The 19,324-nt window shown below is 38.1% G+C and overlaps 1 protein-coding gene and 1 non-coding gene across 3 annotated transcripts in view; both read left to right on the top strand.

Moving 5' to 3' along the window:
- Positions 1–19,148, top strand: part of CEP295 (centrosomal protein 295) — a 43,630-nt gene extending 24,482 nt beyond the window's left edge. For both annotated transcript variants that reach the window (XM_054628162.2, XM_077173981.1), the window contains 12 exons: positions 5,323–5,429; positions 6,906–7,020; positions 8,688–8,921; positions 10,511–10,671; positions 10,902–11,055; positions 13,085–13,728; positions 14,256–14,429; positions 15,487–15,604; positions 16,360–16,566; positions 17,182–17,290; positions 17,798–17,897; positions 18,730–19,148. In XM_054628162.2, the coding sequence (XP_054484137.2) occupies positions 5,323–5,429; positions 6,906–7,020; positions 8,688–8,921; positions 10,511–10,671; positions 10,902–11,055; positions 13,085–13,728; positions 14,256–14,429; positions 15,487–15,604; positions 16,360–16,566; positions 17,182–17,290; positions 17,798–17,897; positions 18,730–18,777 (2,171 nt within the window). In that variant the 3' untranslated portion in view covers positions 18,778–19,148. The remainder of the gene's footprint in view (positions 1–5,322; positions 5,430–6,905; positions 7,021–8,687; positions 8,922–10,510; positions 10,672–10,901; positions 11,056–13,084; positions 13,729–14,255; positions 14,430–15,486; positions 15,605–16,359; positions 16,567–17,181; positions 17,291–17,797; positions 17,898–18,729) is intronic.
- LOC129117730 (small nucleolar RNA U2-19) lies at positions 6,562–6,648 on the top strand. Its single transcript, XR_008533895.2, has one exon. It is a non-coding gene; the product is annotated as a small nucleolar RNA U2-19 (small nucleolar RNA).
- Positions 19,149–19,324: the final 176 nt, after the last annotated feature.

Genomic DNA, 19,324 nt, shown 5'->3' with positions numbered 1-19,324 from the left:
TGTAGAATATGACCTGGCTGTTAAAGAACCTGCAGTGCTATTTAATGCCATTGAATTTTGAGTATAAAAAAGGATGTTTCAATAAGCACTTGTTTCAAAATGAATGAGTTTTTGTTTTTTTGGGTTTTTGTGATCCATTACCATTCTGGTAACAAGTCCACATTGCAGGACACTTCATTGCTGGTCCACAGTTTCTTGTCCAGGGCATGTGCTTTTCATCTGTAACCTTTAGAATTGTAAAGGTTTGCAGGTATTCCAGGTGGGAACCTATTTTGGGTAGACCAGTGGCATTCCTGATTCAGTACCCAGTGATTCTTGTATTGATAGAAGGGAAACCAGTGCTTAAAAAGACTTCTGGACTGTTAATGTGTTGATCTAGATGTCCATTGAAAGATCAGTGTGTATAAGAAATTACTTAAAAATTTGGTTGAGACAAAAAATAGAAGGCTGAGATCTTACCAGCTCAAGAAAACTTGGAAAGAATAATGTCTTAGGTGTGACAGACCTGAAAATTGAGAATTGTAGAATATTTCAAATTTAAAGACCTATAAGGTTTGTTGAGTCTGACTCCCTGCTTCTCCCAGGATTACCTAAAACTAAACCACTGCCCAGTTGCTCCTTGAACTCTGATGGCCTTAGTGCTATGATCACTTCCCTGGGGAATGTGTCCCAGTGACTAACCACCCTCTCAGTGAAAAACCTTTTCCTAATGTCCCGTCTGAGCTTACCCTAATGCAGCTTCATTCCATTTCCTTGTGACCCATTACCTTGTTTGGTGTCAGGTAATTATTTTGTATCTGCAATTTCTGTTTAATTAGGCAGTTGTGACTATCAGCTCACAGTGCATTAGCCTTGACTCTCAGCTTGTGAGACTAACACAATGCTAGAGCTGAGCCAGACACCTGGAATTCTCAAGCAGCTGTGACTGCTCTCCTGTCTAGGAAAAGTCTGTGCATAGCCAGTATTCAAGAGAGGTCCATTCTGCTTTGACCTTTTCTAGTAGCCATCATAGGCTTTTCACATGCTCCAGTGAATATGTCAAAAGGAGCAGCAGTGTAATATTGTAAGGACTGCTTTAGCTCTATTCTTGTCTGTCTGTGAAGAGCTTTTACTGAACAAGGGTACCTTTGAGGATCGGCCATGTTCATAGGTGGCAGAGTTTCCTGATTCCATAAAATAAAACAAGTTGTTTTGGTTATCAAGAAAAAAAATTTTGTTATAAAGTTTTATGAATGTTCAAAATAATTTTGTTAAAAGGACATTGAAACCTACTAAAGACATTATGGGTAACTTGACTGGCTTTATAAAAGAACAAAGATGACTAGTTTGTAAAACATTCACTAAAGCAATCTGAAGCTTATTACAAGATGACAGTGTTGCATGGTCCAGTACAGTTTTCAGTATCCATCTAAAATATTACTGGAGCTGCAGAGGAGTTCTCAGAAACTTAGCAGCTTTCATATGCCCATTGTTACAAGCAATACAGCTATGTAGTATACATGTCCTGGTTTTGCTAGAAATTTCTTCACTGGCCCTAAGCTTTAATTTTTCATTTTGTTTGCATTGAGACATCATTTCCAATTCAATCGGATTTACTTGGAATTGGAGTTGTTTTGAATAAGTACATATAAGCTCATTTTCCTTCAGCTGTTTCTTTATTTCTCAGAATGCCCCTTTTGAAGTATATCTATCTTTGAACTTCAATTATCATGAAAACATTTTGTCTTTTAACAATATTTGATGAAAAGACTTGTATTTTTCTGAGTAAGTTGTAGAACCGTTGCTAGAGCAGCTGTTACCAAATTAATATAAAATATCTTGGTGTAGTGCATTTTTACATTGTAGACTATTGTCTATAACAATGCAATACTTTATGTAAGAGGATTAGGAAACTTTATGTGAACATCTATATTAAAAGAAAAAACCCCCAAAGCTTTCTGTGATTATATGTTTAAGAGGATTGCCCTCTTGAGCAGATCAGCAACCAAAAGTGCCAGCAATAATCTTGAAAACATATAGGCTATGAGGCTCTCTTGGGTACTTTCAGTAACCAGTGTGGTATTTCAGCAAGAAAACCTACAGCCCCTTACACTTTAAATACAGAGTTCCTGAAGGGAAAATTTAAGGTTCATTTTAGGTTGTTGCTTATGATTTTTTATTTAATTTTGTTTTTAAATATTTTTTGCTACTTGATTCTTACCAGAACATGTTTGCATTTTTTTCATGTTTTCAAGATGTAATTGTATCTCTACAGGTAAGAGCAAATGAGTGCTTTGTGTGATCCTTGACCTTGTTCTTTGCAGTAATGTTCTTGCTGGTTTGAACCTTTGACCAGATAATATAAGTCTTTACAACTTAGGAGTTGTACTGCTTTCATGGTTACAAAACCACTAGATGTGTACAAATCCCTAGTCACTGCTCACATGCTTTTTCAAATCATAAATAAAAGATGAAAAGAAAAAGTTGGTAAGTCTGCTTTTTACATACAGATGCTTTATCAACAGAGGTGAGTTTCCTTTGATAGGAGATTTGCCTTGGGTAACAGGCATTTTTTTTGAAAAGTCTGTAATTAGCTGCCTATATAATTTGCCTCTCAAATTTAAAGGCAGCCATGTCTGTAAAATGGGTCTTAAGGATTCCTTGTGGTTAGGGGGGGGATGAATCCCTGTGCTCAGTACTGAGTGGTTGCAAGTGCTACACAAACTGATCAGCTGGTTGCAGCCAGAGAACAGGTAACTGAAGTGATGATGCCTTGAGTGCCATCAGTGAGTCTAAAATCTGAGTTGCTCTTTTACATGCCACTGATGCATTGATAGGATGAATTGGGAACTTGGGACACTTGATGTTCTTTCCAATCCTGTTTGGCTAGAATGGGCCAATAGGATTCAAACGGTTAATAGGGAATTACAGAGTAACCCTGCAGCTGAGACAGGCAGTTTGATTGCACAACCCTAATTTCCTTAGCAAGTCAACCTGCAACTAGTGACTAGGTTTGATACATACACCTCTTCCACAGTTCTCCTTGAGGACTCTTCATCAGGCTTGTCTCTCTGTATATCTGCAGTGGTTCCCTTGAGCAGTGTTCCAGATGTGATTATCTTCATGTGTTGCTACTGTGTACAGGGATGTTATCCAAGCATGACTTTATTTTGTGATCCAGGCTAACCTAAGATTTCAGTTTATCTTTAGTAATCACAAATAGTTGTCCATAATTTGGCATTTCAACAGACTGCCTTTTCCATTACCAGTTTAGCTTCTGTTTGTTTCCTTGTTTGTCTACATGTCTGGATTTGGACTAAGCCTTGTTTTTATATTGTCTTCACTGAGTGTTTTGATATTTGGTCATGTCTTTCAAATTGTACCCTGAAATAATGGTTGCTATTTTACTGTCATTCCTCTTGGGGAGGAAAAATAAGCATTTGAGATATTGCAGATTCAGCTTTTAAACATAAATTCTTTGTCACATTGTGGTGGCCAGAAAGTTAAAACATGAAATTCCCATGTTGATGTCAGGATGCTGTAAGAACCTTGCACTATTATTTTAGAGGAGGGAGAAAGACTGAAAAATCTTCCTTTATGAATCACCAAATACAGGATTTTTAGAGATATTAATATAATAAAGTCATGGGATATGAGCATGGAGTTTTAATTAAATAATTTGGTTTATAGCATGAAACTGATACTGTTCATTCCTGGTATTAATATCACAAGAACAGTGCAGGTTATTGCAGTTCAGTAATGAAATATTTGTAACATAGCTGTCCACAGAATTTATATACAAGAGATTATTAAATGCTTGAATCTCATCTCTAGTGTGTCCTGAATCACCTGTCCTGGTGATATTCTAGAGAAAATAAAATAACTTCTTTCAGAAAAATATCTCTAATGTTGATGGAAAGGTATCAAGAAATAGAGAATTATGTGGTAGCTTGCTCCAGCATTTACTTTTTTATTTAATTTTAAAATAAGTAGTCTGTTTCTTGTTTCTGAACGTCTGACAGCCATTTCTAGACACTGCTTCTTGTTATTACTTAAGGTTTAGCAATCATTTGTGCTATGCATTTTTTCTCCTATGGAGATGTATACATAGCAATTGATTAGATGATTGCAGTTTTCATGCTTCTTCAAGGAATTTCCTTGAAGGCCTTGCTCATTTCCAGCATCCTCTGTCTCCTGTATTCTGCTCCAAGGAAGAGGAACAGACTTGAGTTGAGTACTTAACCTCTAAATAAATGTGTTTTAGATGTATTTCCATTTATGTTTTGTACTTTCTCCTAGATGTTTACTGGATAATAGTGACTATAAGAAATCTTGGACTTTTTTCCTCTCCCTGAAAAATGAGGTTCAAAATGCTTCATATTTATTGAGAACACAATCTTTATTATTGTCATATCATATCAGTCCATTACTGTTGTTGCTTTACAGAGGAAACATTTCCCTTTTTTTTTATAGTATAAATTAGAACAACCAGAGTTTGCCATCTGGTAAGAAGCTGAATTTCAGCATACACAAAGTACAAACCAGTGTTAGGATTCAGAAAAAATTAGATCTGCTTAAGTAGAGAGTCTTACAAAAGCTGGGGATTTGAAATGTCTGTCATTAGCAGTTTCTCCTGCTTAGGAGAAAACATGCCTACTTCACTTGTGTTTAATTTCAGTTTCATACTTAGCACTTCTTTCTTGAAAACTATACTGGAAAAAATAATATGTATTTGTTTGTGACAGTTAACTTATAATCATAGAATTGTCAAACTTTGAAGGTGCTTATCAGCACTGAATGCAGAAATTGCATTTGTTGGGTGCTGCTGTGGTGGTTTTTTTTGCAGGTACTGATCTTACTTACTTTTATGTGTAAGAGCATTATGGCAAAAGTGACTCAGTTCCATGGTATTAGTCATGCTGTAGTTAAGCAATTCAGTTCTTCTGGTTTCTCTGACTCAGAATGTCTGCTTTTCTTTGTAATCACTGTAATGGTAGATTGTAAAGGATTCCCCCCACTCCAGTGAAATGATTGTGATAACACTGGCAAAGCCACATTTCATTCTGCTAAGCCAAAACATGAATTTCCAGCTCTTCCTGCCTGCTCTGTGGTAGTTAGAAGTTATAGGAAGGTGTGTCAAGGACCACAGGTCACTGATGAAATTGGTGGTGTGGTGCAGCAGAAACTGCTGTGTAGGTGAAAGTGGTTAAGGCCGGGCAGAATCAGTGCCTGAAGAGTGAGGCCAGCAGCAGTGGAGTGTTACTGCCCTCTGCTGTGCATTGCTCACTATGAACTCAAAAATGGCTTTTTGTTCCTCATTACTTCTGTTACTTTTGTGTTCAGCCCAGTCCCAGGACTCTCAAGTGTCTCAAGATTCACCAGTTGTTGCTGCTGAAGGTGGAGAGAGACTTAGAATAAGTTCTGGACCATCACTGAGGCTTGATGATACGGTTGGTCATAGCAAAATAATCATATAACTCACTCTTTATTTTGTGGTGTAATCTTTCTTTTTCATATTGGGTGGCTAAGAGTGGGTGCACTATTCTAGATGCAGCAGTAGAACAAGCTCCAAGTAAAGAGGTAAGCACTGTAATGCATCATCTGGCTCTGTTCCTGTTCATACAGCATGGGATGCTGTTGCTCCTCAGTCAGGGCACCCAATGCGTTACACTCAGCTTCCTGAGACTCCTTTTTCATAGTGCTGCTCCCCAGGCAGGCCCAGCTGGGACTGGTGCTCTGGCTTCTTCTTTCCCAGGTGCTGGACTTTGCCTTTGCTGAGTTTCATACCATTCCTGTAGAGGCAGCCTCAGAGGTCTTTCTGGATACCAGCACTGCTGCTCAGTGCATGGGATGTTCTTCCTGACTTAATGTATCTGCAAATTTGATAAAAGTGTGGTGTCACTTCCTCTGGGTCATTGCCAAATACAGAGCCCTGTGTACTTGTTCCCCACCTCCAGTGTGTAACCCTTCAGTCCCTGACTTCTGAGCCTGATTATCCAGCCAGGTTTTTACCCTTCTTACTGTCCATCCATCCAGGTTGCAACATCCAAACTGGCATCATAGAATATTGTGAGAGTGTTAAAAGCCTTGCCAAAACCAGCACCAGTCTCCCTCCTTTCTCTCCCTCAAAGATTCCATAATTTTGGTAGCAGATAAAAACAGTATTTAAAACATGCTGTGTTATGACATGGATATATAAAAGTACCTTGGAATGTGAATGTTCTAAATGTGTATGTTAAATAAACACACACACATATATATATATAGTAGTACGTAATGAAAAATGTAGCAGAAAGGTTTCCTAGATTTTTTATTTTCTTAGGGCACATTTTAAGTCAGAGTTTGAGAAGAACTGTTCACATCTAGTTCTTCAAAATTCTTCTTCATGACTTTATAGAGCTTACCTTAAAATTAAAGAAGATAATGCTTTAGAAGATTTTGTATATTTTAGTTTAATTTCAGAGAATTAGATTTTAAGTCTCCTGTATGCAAAAAGCTCAATATTGAAAGTACTTATAAAGTTCATGAGTTTTTAATGTTTTGCATATATGTCCCTCTGAGATCCACAATTCAGCTGAAGTGGGTCTGTGATGAGAAATAGCCAAATCTGACCACCAGAAGATTGTTTTACAATCTTCCAGGTGTCATGATTTGTATGCAGTTCTGAGAGGCTTTATGTGAGACTGAGTGTGTGAATGTGTGTGTGTGTATGAGAGAGAGGGGAGGGGGCTGTTGGGGGGTGATGTGCCTGGGAGATGGAGGGTGAATGTGTTGTACTGAGCAAGGATGAATCTATATTTGCCTGACTGTGCAAAACATGAAGGCTCCTACACTTGAACTGAGCTCAGAATAAAATGTGTGGGTTTACAGCTTTACTTCTGAACATGTGACTACATGGTAATAATAGGTGTGTTATTTTATCCTAGGAAGTGCCAGGTTCAGAGGCTTTCATGCAACGAATACCCTGTGATGTAACTTCAACAGTTTCCACTGGCACCTTTTCAACCACTGACATGTTGAATGCAAGCCCTGTTGACACCGGTGGGTGTTCAGGTTTTGTTGTTCTTGTAAAAAGAAAATTGTGGTTTAATTTTATGGCAGAATGGGTCTAACTCACCAAACATAAGTTCTTCTGAAATAAGCTTATGTCAAATTTCACCAAAGGTTGATTAATATATCTTATAGAGTTGAGTATAACCAGAATGTTTTCTTAGGTGCTTATGATTTTTAACTTTTATAATAATTTAATATTATTATACATCTGCTTTGGCAAAGGATATTTTGAGTTTTATTATGCAACTGTAACACTAGCAGCTTTCAAGTGGCAATTCTTGTTTTATATTCTTATATTTATATTTATATACTTATATTTATATTTATATACTTATATTTATATAATTCTTGTTTATCATCAAATGATACACTGATAAAAGTTTCCTAATAAATATATTTCATGGATTATTGCAGAGCTATGATTGTCTTGCTGTTAAGAGACTTGTTCCAGTATCTGCCTGTCACCACAGTAATTCTTAAGGTCTTATTTATGGAAATGTCATTTGAATGCCATATTGACTTTTAATAGTTTTCTGGGAAATATGTGTTCTTACTATTTTTTGTCTGTAGTCTGCCTCTTGATGTTGTTAGTTTTTCATAAAATCAAAACCAATTCCTTTATTATAAATACATAAGTCTTCCTGACAGTATTACTTATGAACATGGAATTGAGTTTGAAATTGCTTAGATAGTGACCCTTGGATTTACTTACTTCGAGGCTTAATATTGGCTTATTCTGACATGCCTCTGATTTCTTAAGAAACATATGTATATGTGTTATTCCATGTTTATAAATCAATTTTTGAAGATTACAGTTTTTACAGCCTGCGATTTCAATGGCTCATTTTAACCCTAATTTTTCAAACAGATGTTATTTTGAGTAGTAAGCTTTCTAACTCAAGTGACACATCTGTGTTTTAGTGATGTAAAAAAGCTAAAGTAATTTCTAAGGTAATTTTCTTGAAATCTTTCTTCTCCATTCTTTTTTAAGTTGTGAAAGAAGAATACCAGATTTTTTCTTGAAGAAAAATACTAGAAGTTATTTGACTAAATAAATTTTTCAAGTCTAGCTGTGTCTTTACCATACACTCAGTGCTTAGTAGTGACCTTTTCTGGTAGCTTTGTGCAGTTCTTCTGTAAGCTTATAAATAATAAAGATACAGATTAAGAAGGGTTGGTGTACTGTTTAGGAACATGATTTTGGTTGTCTTGATCCCTCAGATTTCTAGTGTTGGCATAAAGCAATTTCTGTTTGAGCACAAATAAAACCACTGTGGGTGTCATGAAGATATTCAAGATCACAGGAAAGAATTGACACGTTTATATGCAGTAGGAGGTAAAGGTGTGCGAGTTAGCATAAAATAGCAGTATTAATTCTTTTCTGCTGTTATTTCAGTATTTCCTAAGTCTACATTCTGTAAAAGTGCTAAGCTGTAAAAGTGCCGTGTACTGACTCTTCTCTAATCAGATATTAGCAACTTGCATTTGTGAAAATGTGTGGTGAGGTTTGTAGGAGCGTTGACAGGAGACAATAAAAGAAAGAAACAAACCCCAGAACTCTATGAATATTTCAGGCTGCTAAGCACTGTCATTTCAAATGATGTAATGCAAGTGGTTTGTATGCATGACTGTGAACATCTAACTTATTATTTCAGGATTGTCTTCTGATAGAAGAGAAGATGGAATTGTGAGAGAAACAGGAAGTCACCCTTGGAACTCCTCGCTTCCTTTTACCTTGCAGCAGAGGCAAGAAATTTTGTCTGGAGTGTCTGAAAGTCAGTTGTCTGAAGGAAAGATGTGTTTTTATAAAGAAAACCAGATACAGCAGATCTTGGAGAGACCTACTGGGACCTTGAACTCTTACTCAGAGGACAATACACATTTCCAAGGTATTCATTATTTTATAGCATTTTTATGCTGCTCTCTGATCATACAGAATGAGGAGCTTGCTCAGTGTTAGGCATTGGTCTGTATTATTTATATTCAATTTACATTTTAAAGTCAATAAGGATTCTACATGCAAGAATGCAATACTTTGATGTTCTTGGAGCTTGGTGTTAGATATATGTTCACAAAGATTACCTAGTGCAGAAAAAAAGTAGATTGACTGGATCTCTGTCAGTTCTGTGCAGCTTCCTGCCACTGTGGCTGGGCTGCTCGCTACCTGTGCCATTTTTGTCACTTGTTTATGCACAGCTTTCACTTCAAGAAGGTGCAGAAATACTATATAATACTTCATTGTTCACAAGGGGTCATATAGTTGGTGAAACTCTGACTGACTGGTGGGAATTTTATGCTCTCTAGAAAAATATAATAATTCATGAAAATTAAGAACATCGTTATTAGCGATCATGAAGATCTAATTCAAATCACTTCTTCCTGGAATGTTTGAAAACTTCAAATCATATAATTATAGATTTTTCTAGACCTGGAAGAACCTTCTAGTATGTGACCCAAATTCTCCTTCCTGCTCACTGCAGAGCCAACTTAGACCAGGTTGCTTAAGAGCTTGTCCAGGCAAGTTCTGAGTATCTCCAAGGACAAAGATTCTATATCACTAAGCAACATTTTAATAACTTTCTTCTTGGTTTTTTTTTTTTTTGGGGGGGGGGTTTGTTGTTGTTGTTTGTTTGTTCTTTTTTTTTTCTTTTTTTCTTCTTTTCTTGCATGTTTGAGGAGACTGCATTTTCTTTAAACTGACAGAGAGGAGATTCAGATTAAACGCTAGGAAGAAATCAATCATAGTGAGGGTGTTGAGGTTGGGTAGTGAGGGTGCTGGTACAGGTTGCCCAGAAAAGTTGTGAGTGCCCCATCCCTGGAAGTGTTCAAGGCCAGGTTGGATGGGGCTTTGAGTAATTGTTTAAGTGGAAGGTGTCCCATAGCAAGGGTTTTGGAACTAGATGATCTTTAAGGTCCTTTCCAACCCAGACTATTCTAGGATTCTCTGTACTGTACCTCTTAAGAGTTAATAGACAGCAGACATTTTTTGTACCACTTCCCTCACACCCCCAGTTCTTCTTTTAAGATTGAACAAACTCAGGTGTTTAGCTGCTCTTTGAACATCATGTGCTTCATCCATCCTCTAATCATCCTTGTGCCTCTTCATTGGTCTTGTTCTGTTGTGAGTTTTGTACTGAGAAACCCACACTAATTCTGAGGCAGTCTCACAAGAGCTGAACAGAGAACTTACAGACTTCACCTTTTCATTTAAAGAATAATAAAATTGAATCAAGGTAGCACTTTCTTACTACTTTTTATACCTGCATTGTGTCAAAGAATTGGATGCCGTAAAGATTTCGTTTTTCAGCTGGTATTTGTATACCTGCAGAATTCTATAGGCTTTATTTACTGTATGTGGAAACAACTTGTGATGTGTCCATTGTTGGAGGTTTTGGAGGTTTTTTGTTTGCTTTTTTTTTTTTTTGTTTTGGGGGTGGGTGATGTTTGTTTGTTTTTAAAATAACCTCTTCTCTTATAGCTCTAGCAACTGAACTCTGTTTTCCTGAAATGGAGGGACCTTTTCCAAACTTCCATCACCAGATCTTTCGACCTTTGGAACCAAGTGTTGACTTCGATACATCGTCATCATCATCCTGTTCTCAATACAGAATTTCCCAACACAGTAGAGAATTTAGCAAGGTACTGCAGAAAAAACTCTGGTGGAGGAAATGCTTTGGTTGAAGATTTTTGTAAGATTTAAATGTATAATCCCTATACTATATAGAAAAAAACACAGTGCATTTTTTGTGTATGTAGATTGCTGGTTGTAGCAGAAAACATAACCTAAAAATCAAAAACTACCTTTTTCTTTTTATCCTTCATATTTCTGAGAAAATTAATCTTAAATCAAAATTTTTTTATGCCACTAGACTTCAGAATTTTCTACAGAAAGTCCAAATGTGTCTGCATTTCTAGAAGAAAACTCCAGTCTGAATGGACAAAGAAGCAGTCTGCCTTCTACTCTTGAAGCAAATGGGCAAAACATTCCATCAGAAGGGTTGGTTAGAGAAAATGTTACTCTAGGTATGTTCAGTGTCGTTTTCAAAATCAGCTTTGTGCGAGTATATAAATACCAGCCCTTAGTGTGGGTTTGAAGTGGGGACAGATCTCACTTCCCTCAGCCCTGCTTTGAAATGTCTTAACTCTGCTGCACTCTCACACACAGTCTCCTCCACCACCTTTAATGGGAGAACTCCTAAATTTTTTAAAGTTCATTTCTTAAGCAGTTATGACTGTGGTACACAAGCAGACCAGATATTCAGATGACTGTAATGGATATTCTGTTACTTATTCCTTCTGTGATGATTTGGTTGGCAAAGAAACATCAACTCTGGCTGAAACTGTCCTTTTTCAAGTATTTGTTAATGTATATCCATTACTTTGTAAATTTGAGTAAGGTAAGGAGGTCCCAAAAATTGATTAAAATCTTATTCATGTGTTGGAGTCTCTCTGAACTGAGTCATTTGTCTCTTAAATACATTGTGTTCTTCAAGAAATAATTCCATTTTCCTTTCCCTCTGTTAAGTCACAGCAGTTTACTGCACACTGTGATTCTTGGTTTGCTGACAGAACTGCCTTATCTCTCTACAAAATAAAGTGGAGGATATGACAGCAACTTTTGAGCTACAGGGAGTAATTGATTTAGTGGATTGGAAGTTTATGATTAAGTTAACTGCAGCTTATAGCAGGAAAAATATAATTCTAAATTCTAAAAAGTCCAAATGCAGCTAGTAGCAATCTAAATATTTCTGCAGCAAGAATCAGGTGTTTCAGTGTTTCAAGATGCTTCAGCAAAAAGCTGAACAGGAAATATGGCACAATAGTTTAAGTAGTTATAATGTAAATGTTATTGGTCAGTTATATTTGTGACTTGCAAAGCAATAAAAAATGCTAGAGGAGGCTGACACTTCAAGATGTTGTGATTGCAGTCACAGCAAATAGGATTTAGGAAGCTCCATTCTAACTTCAAACCATTCTGTTTCTAAATTGCTTATAGAGAGAATCTTTGTGGTTTAACTGTAAAATCTTCCCATCTCTTAAGTGTTTTCATAATCCCAAACCAGTTACTGTTGTGCTTTAAAAGGAGGGGAAAAATAACATAACCAACAAACGAAGCAAGTAAAAACTGTTTTGGATTGTTCGAGGAAGGCTGATATGCAAGTGCATCATCCAGAGAATATTCTGTTGATGGCTGATGTTGCAGTGTAATTCTCCCCTCCCCATAACTGCTGTTTATCAGCAGACAATATTCTTTATACATGTAAAACTAGATATTTTCTGTGTATCAAAGAATGAAAAAAAAATATCTAAAGGAAGCCATTAAAGGTTTCTGTGGCACTTTCCATGTGTATAAAAAGCCTGGTGATAGCACAATGCTGGAGTCTGTGTAACCTTACTAGCAAACTTAGGACAAAAAAAACGTGATTTAGACAACACTGTTGTCTGTTTGGGACATGCTGTCCTGCTGAAATGCCTCCCCAGTAATTAATGTTGATACCCAGTCTTTCTCTTTGTCCAGCCTCTTCTGGGGAAAAATGGTATCTTGACTTTCTATGCTCAGATAAAGAAAATAATTTAGGTTGCAGTACTCTACCTTGTAGGAACAGTACCCTTTGTTGCACTTTAAATGTTCCTTTCTACTTTGAAGATTTTCTGCTGAAGTAATGTTTTTTTTTCTGGTTTAGAGACTTTGTTGCAGGCCCAAAAGAGACTCAGAGGACTTCCATTTACAGACTATGAGCTGTAAAATGTTCTGGCTTCCAGTGTAGCCATGTCAGCACCATCACAAAGTCCATCCCTAAACATATTCTAAGAAGCAGCAAGTGTTGTTTCTTGGAGTTTTGTGTACAGTGATGGAATAATTTTCTGTAATGTTAATGGCATTATGTTTGAGGAAGCTTTAGCAGTTTTTTAAACAAAATGTTTCTTCTGTTTCTTCCTTTTTATTAGACTTCTTGTTATACATTAGTGAAAAATCTTCTTATAGAGAGACTTAAAGTGGAAATTCTGTTTTGCTAGCAAGAAGTTTGACTTCTGACAATTTTCTAAACAGGATCTGAAGAATCTTTTCACTCACTGCAATTGGAATCTACTCTGAGTGATGACTGTCAGAATGCTGATCAGCCAGGGGATATGAACGTTGTGTCACAGAGACCTTTTGAACAAGCCCCTGGAATTAAAAACAGAGGCAATGAGAGCTGTATTTCACCTGCAAGTGCATATGAAGAGCTGTCAAGAAGTATGAGATGTATTAATCTCCAGTGTTCAGTGGAAGAACTGCAGAACAAAAGTCTGATTCACCTGGAAGAGCAAAAATCATTTTATCAACTAGATCCCATACCAGTTACAATGGATGGAACTTTCCCTCAGCAGTTAGTAAAAGAGACTGTGTCTTCTGAAAAGTTACCTTTTGAGGCATTTGATAAGAAGAAGGATGTGAAGCTTCCTGAAAAATCATTTCATGTAGATGAAGTAAATAAAGCTGTGGAGCTGCATTCTCAGTGCAATATGGACATGAAGGAGCCAGATCAAAGCTTTCCAGAAGGACAAGAATCTCTGAGGGTTCTCAGAGAAACCAACTTGGAAGACTCAGACATCCATTTGCACCCTGTTGTACAGCAGAACAGTTCTTTGTTCCAAGGACATGAAAAACATTCTCATCCTGTGCCCAGAGGCTCATGTCATATTCCAGTCTGGGTGAGTAGAACAAATTTCCAAAAGCAGGGGTTTTGTTGTTGCACAAAGTTCCTTTAGACCTTTAATATCTGAAAGCTTGGCAAATGTTGGTTTTACAGTTCTAGTTCCTGTTTCCTGGAGTTTTGCCCTACTCCTTCTTCCAGATCCTAGCACTGAGATAACTAGCAGTAGTTTAAATGAGCTGAGTTCCCACAATGGTTGGAGGAGCTGTAGGATCCCTACTGCATCTCCTTCTCTTAGCACCAAGTCATAGAGTTCATGCAGCTGGCTCCATTTAGAAGCCTGAAGGAGGTAAATAAATTAACCAAAGCATAAGCAAACTTAAAGAAATAGCATTGATGTAGCTTTAAAAAAAAATTTCCCTAGAATTAAGTAATTTAAACTTGTGGAGAGGGGGAGTTTTTGTAGTTGTTTGATTGCTTTGGGTTATTCGTTTCAGTTTTTCGAATTCTGATATACAAATGTTCTTTCTGTATTTCATTTACTGCGTTTTTCCTTATTGATGTCTTGATTAATTTATTTTCTAGGAGACTGAGTCAGGGCATGGTATTATGGAAGAACCTGAGCTCACTCTGGTAAGCTCCAATGACATCAGTATTGTAGAATCAGACATTGAACATTCTAACCAAGAGAAAATTAAGGAGGATGCAATGGATAACTCAGCATGTGTGGATCGGTCTGAATGTAATGTTTATACTGAGGTGAGCATTATCTAATGTGATTCTGGTTTGAACTTAGTATTAATCACAGTAAAGAGAGACCCCACTGTAGCAGTTAATCCACTGTTGAAAAATAAGAGGTTGTTGTGTTCTCCAAGTTTTGTAATTGCTTTGGATCATCTTGGTTTGATGTTGTGTTTTCCAGACAGATCGAATAGATCCTAAATTTGGGATATTGCTTAGAGTCACTACCTTGTCATATTGACCTAGATAGAGTTTAGGAAGACTTGCTGCAATAAACAAAACCATCTTGCTGGTGTTTGCAAGACTGAATTGTATTTTACTAGTTGAAAACTGAATGAAAGGAGAGTGTGGGATGAAATGAAAACTACGGACTAGACAGGAAAAAAAAGGAGAATCCCCTCACTTTGTGAGGATGGAGCCATACCAGACTGCAACAGCAGTTAGAGGGAAAATGAATCAGCTCTTCAAAACTGCCACAGTTAATTAACCTGTGGTGTTCTTCTTGCTGCTTGCTTATATAAAGCAAAGGCTGTTGTAAACTGCAGAGGGGTGGGCTGTAGTGAGACCACAGCTTGGGTGCTGAAGCACTGATGCAGAACCAGTGTCTACAGTGTAGAACTGAGTCTGTTAGATGAACAGATTAGATCATGCACTAATTGCTAGAGCCATCTAGAGAATTGTAAGCGTCTAAGGATGGGTTTTTATCAGGTAGCTGATACATGGGTGAGGTGGAGGTTGGCAGCTGGAGGCTGTACTGCTGCAGTGGGTGTCACCTGCCTCTGGAAAATGGGGGGAAAAGACAGAACAGGAAGAGGGGGATGGGGAGAATTGAAGAGAGCAGGAGGAAAGGAAAAGAAATTGGATTTGCAGACCTGTATTAAGAGTTTTTAGAAAACAGCTTTTTCATACCTATTACCAAAATCCATTTCTGGTTTTTCTTTGCATCCTGCATAAAGGCAAAAGCATGTATTTTATTTGTAGTGGGTCTATGCTAGTGGTACAGTAGTACTGCTTCACTCAAATTTGTCATACGTGTTAAGCATTTCCAATCCAATCACTGATCCATTTGAAACAGGAGAGAGAATTTTTGCCACTAACTCCAGATGCAGATGATTCAGCATTCATAAGGCCTGAGAGTTCTCCCAAAGCCCAGAGTCCCAACAAGAGTCACTGTCCATCACATCAGACTGCAGGTAATTATGTGGTTCTTCAATACACTGAAGTAGAAAGTCTTTTTTAGTATTAAAATCATCAACAAAATACACCTCTCATTTGGAAAACTCAGAGCTGCTTTTACTTAGGTAAGTGCATCCTGCTGTTCAGGCTTGGTCTGTAGTACCTTTGACCAAGGTTTAGTGTGTGTCACATTGACTTGTGTCTTCCTAGGCCAGGTTCTCTCTCATGAAACTTCAGAATCTCTACCACTAAACTTGTTTGGTTTTGTAATGACTTAATTTTGAAAAATATGTGCCATTTTCTGATTTGTTGTCATAATTTAGGTGCTTTTGTTTATTTCTAATTTTCTGTTAGTCCCCCAAGTCATTTAGCCAAAGAATTGTCCTTTTTCCTATTCTGATGGTAGTCTGGAACAGTAGTAAAATACTGACTTTTTTTTGTCCAAGATGAGCTGCAGTAATGTGAAGGTCAGGAATTCACAGAACTTAATTGTGTTGAGGACTTGTCAGGTCTTCATGTTCTGATGCATCCAGCTGCTTTTGATGCAGTATTTCTCAGAGCATTAGTCTGGGCAGACCTGCAGACCATTACTGGATTCCATAGGTCTGAGCTTGCTGCTGCATCTGCAAGATGCCTCATCATTCAGTGCCATTCTCCTCATGCCATTTACAAAAGTGCTCAAGCTCAGCATTTTAGAAATACCTTGAAATGCATGACTTATTGCTCATTGTTAAAAGTGAGAAATGTGGAGACTTTTCATTTTCTTTCACAGTGATGCTGCTGGAATTTGAAGCTACATCCGGAAGTTTACAAAAATCTTTTTTAAAAAGAAAGCAGAATTTCATCCAGGAATCTCTGAAAAGAGTAGAAGCAATAAAAAATAAGGAGAGAGAAAATGAAAAGCTGGAAGCAAGAAAGCTTCTAGGAGGAAAGTCTGAGAATCTAAGAAGCAGACAGAAGGAGTCTGGTCTTCTCTCTGGTAGGTTTAGGTAGGGGACAAGACACAGCATTAGATATCCCTCCAATTGCTGTTTTGCTGTTTCATATCAAAGAATAGATTTTGTTTGTTTGTTTGTTTGTTTTTGTGGGGTTTTTTTTGTTTGTTTGCTACATGTTTGCTATTGCAAAGTGGGATATTCTTTAATTTGTTTTCTCAGGGAATCAGGGAGCTTTGTTTCCCTCACTGTCTGGCTGCCTGTGCTGTAAAGGCCCTTAGGGGGGCTCTTCATATTTCACAATCAGCCCACCTTTATCATCATCAGGTGCCTCTGCAAACCACAGCTGCTTATCACAGAGCAGCCCTGTTTAGCAGACTGGTGCATGCTCTAGTGCCTGCTCCTGGAGACTTGGAGGTCAGCTCTGGAGAGCCATGGATGGCCCTAAGCACAGGCAGCAGCCTCAAGAGTGAAACTGGGGGGATTTATTTTAACTCAGGATGGCATCTCTATTGCTTCATTCTGCTAGCTTGTTTTGGGTTTTGTCATGTCATTTAGAAATCTTTGGAAATATCTCATGCTTTTGAGTTAGGTGAACTAGAGATTTAAATTTAGGATATACATACAAACATATGTTTGGCTTTTTTTTTTCCCCTTAGGAAAAAATGGTGCACTTGCCAATCAATTGAAAAAAGTAGGAGAAGTGAAAGTATCTTCTCCAGAGAATAGGAAGTCTGGAGAAATTGAAATGCACCAGCGTACATCCAGGTATTGCATGAACACAAGTGAGAGAACTCAAAAAAAAAAAATACCCATAGGAAAAAAGTAGTTAATCTGTGTTTTGTGAAAGCTGCTGCTCAGTCTGTGCCCTTACAGTTGGACCCAGTGCTGCTTAACATTGAAGAGGTGGGAGAGGAGCCAGGTGTGTTTGATGCAGGTACCCAGTGCAGAGGTGGCACTGAGGAAGGTCACTGCTGGTGTCACCTGCTGAGGCAGCTGTGCCACTTAATGCCTGACATGGGGTGAAATTTGATGCCAAGTTCACTTGGGCACTTAGGAGCAGTAACAGGCAACAAGTGCTGCTCTGAACAGGGAGAGGGTTTGTTTAATGCAGCTGAAAAAGAATTTGAAGCAATTCTGGATTACTGGGGCATGCAATGAAATTGTCCCAATTGCTAGCAACTGAGCCAGGGCAAAACCTTAAGCTTGTTAACCTACTCCATCTTTGCCAATTCCTTCCTGCCCAGCCACTGATTTTTTTTGTTGTTTTCACAGACTTTATAATCAGCTTGCAGAAGTAAAAATCAGAAATGAAGAAAAAACAAGGCAAGAAACTTATGCTAAAAACAGAGAAAAGGCTAAAGAGTTTCAAAAGGTAATGATAGCTTCCCACAGTGTCCTCTTGCCCTTTGGTCTCTTGATTTCACTGAGCTTCCAGAGTAATTGAGATGTGGTGTGAATGGAGCTGAAATGGAGACCCTCAAACGAGTCTGGATGTTAAATTATGCCATTGGTACAGCCCATACAAGAATTTCCTTGTGAAAAACAAATGAGCTCAAGTTTTCTCTAAAAGGCATGTCTGCCTCAGGCTGAATTTCATGACCTGAGCTTGAGCAAAAAGGCTCCAGCTGCTCTACAGTCTGGAGCAAAATAATAACTTGACCAAATTTCTATTTTTAAGGTAGCATTCTGGGTTTGGTGGTTTTTGGGCTGCTTTGACTACCCTAGGGAGGGTGATATTCTGGGCATGCCCTAACTTAAAAGGTGCAAGAATCTTGGGGTTTTGATGGCAGTTGTTGTGGAACAGGGTTGAACAAAGGGCCTTGGGCTTGTCGATTCCCCATTTCCTCTCCTGCACCCCAGACAAACAAAAGGAAATGCTGGATAATCCTCACAGGCTGTGACTACTATGGGGGAATTTAGGTCCAATTCCTGCCTTTAGCCCTGACCAGCTCCCCCTGCTTTGTGGTGGAATGAGAGTGGCTGCTCTTGTTGCAGTGCTTTAGAGCTCCCTTCTTAACAGAAAAGAGGAATATGACCACCTTCCCCCTGCCGTGTAATCTGTGGCTTCTCTGGAACAGAGGCACTGCTGTCCAGTACAGCACTGCCCATTCCTGTTCTGGTTACAGGCAGTTCCCAGGCATGCTGGCTTTAGGGCAGCCACTTCAGCTTCAGTACTGTGGTCTCATTGTTTGTTGTATTTGCAGAAAATGCTGGAGAAACTGCGGGCCAAGAAGACTTGGAAAGCCCCATGACAGGGAAAGGCTTTGAGCAACAAGGGCACATGGTGGTGTTGGTACAATCCAGGCCCCTGGGTGCTGCAGCCTCAGTGGTGAATTGTGAAGCCATTTAGGAATCCTCACCTTTAAGCTGTAGGAACACTGAGTACCCCAAACCCCTGTGGTCCCCTGTTCAGAGCTCACCACAGCTGCAGATGGACTGAAGAAACAATGCTTTCTTCATTGTTTGTCTCAGACTGAGTTACTGGCCTGAAAGGCTTTTCTTACATGTTAATATTTCAAATACCTTTTGTAAGTAAGTTTTGTAATATACATGTATAAAATGTTTTCAAATAAAGTTTTAAGGTTATTTGAATCTCTGGGGAAAAGGACCTTTGTCCTGTAAAGCTGGAGTTTTTAGTCTATTCTTTGCACTGTGTGATTTAAGACTAGAACTATGGTTTCCTGCACATATCAATTAGGTCAGATTCAAAGCTCAACTTTTGCTGTAAATTTAATTAACAAGGGCTTTTCATTAATGCTCTTTCTGGTTAAAATGCACCACAGCAAGTCATGGAGTAGG

Source organism: Agelaius phoeniceus, chromosome 2 (assembly GCF_051311805.1).
Source record: "Agelaius phoeniceus isolate bAgePho1 chromosome 2, bAgePho1.hap1, whole genome shotgun sequence".
Classification (NCBI taxonomy): Eukaryota; Metazoa; Chordata; class Aves; order Passeriformes; family Icteridae; genus Agelaius; species Agelaius phoeniceus.
This window is presented reverse-complemented; position numbering and strand designations above follow the sequence as displayed.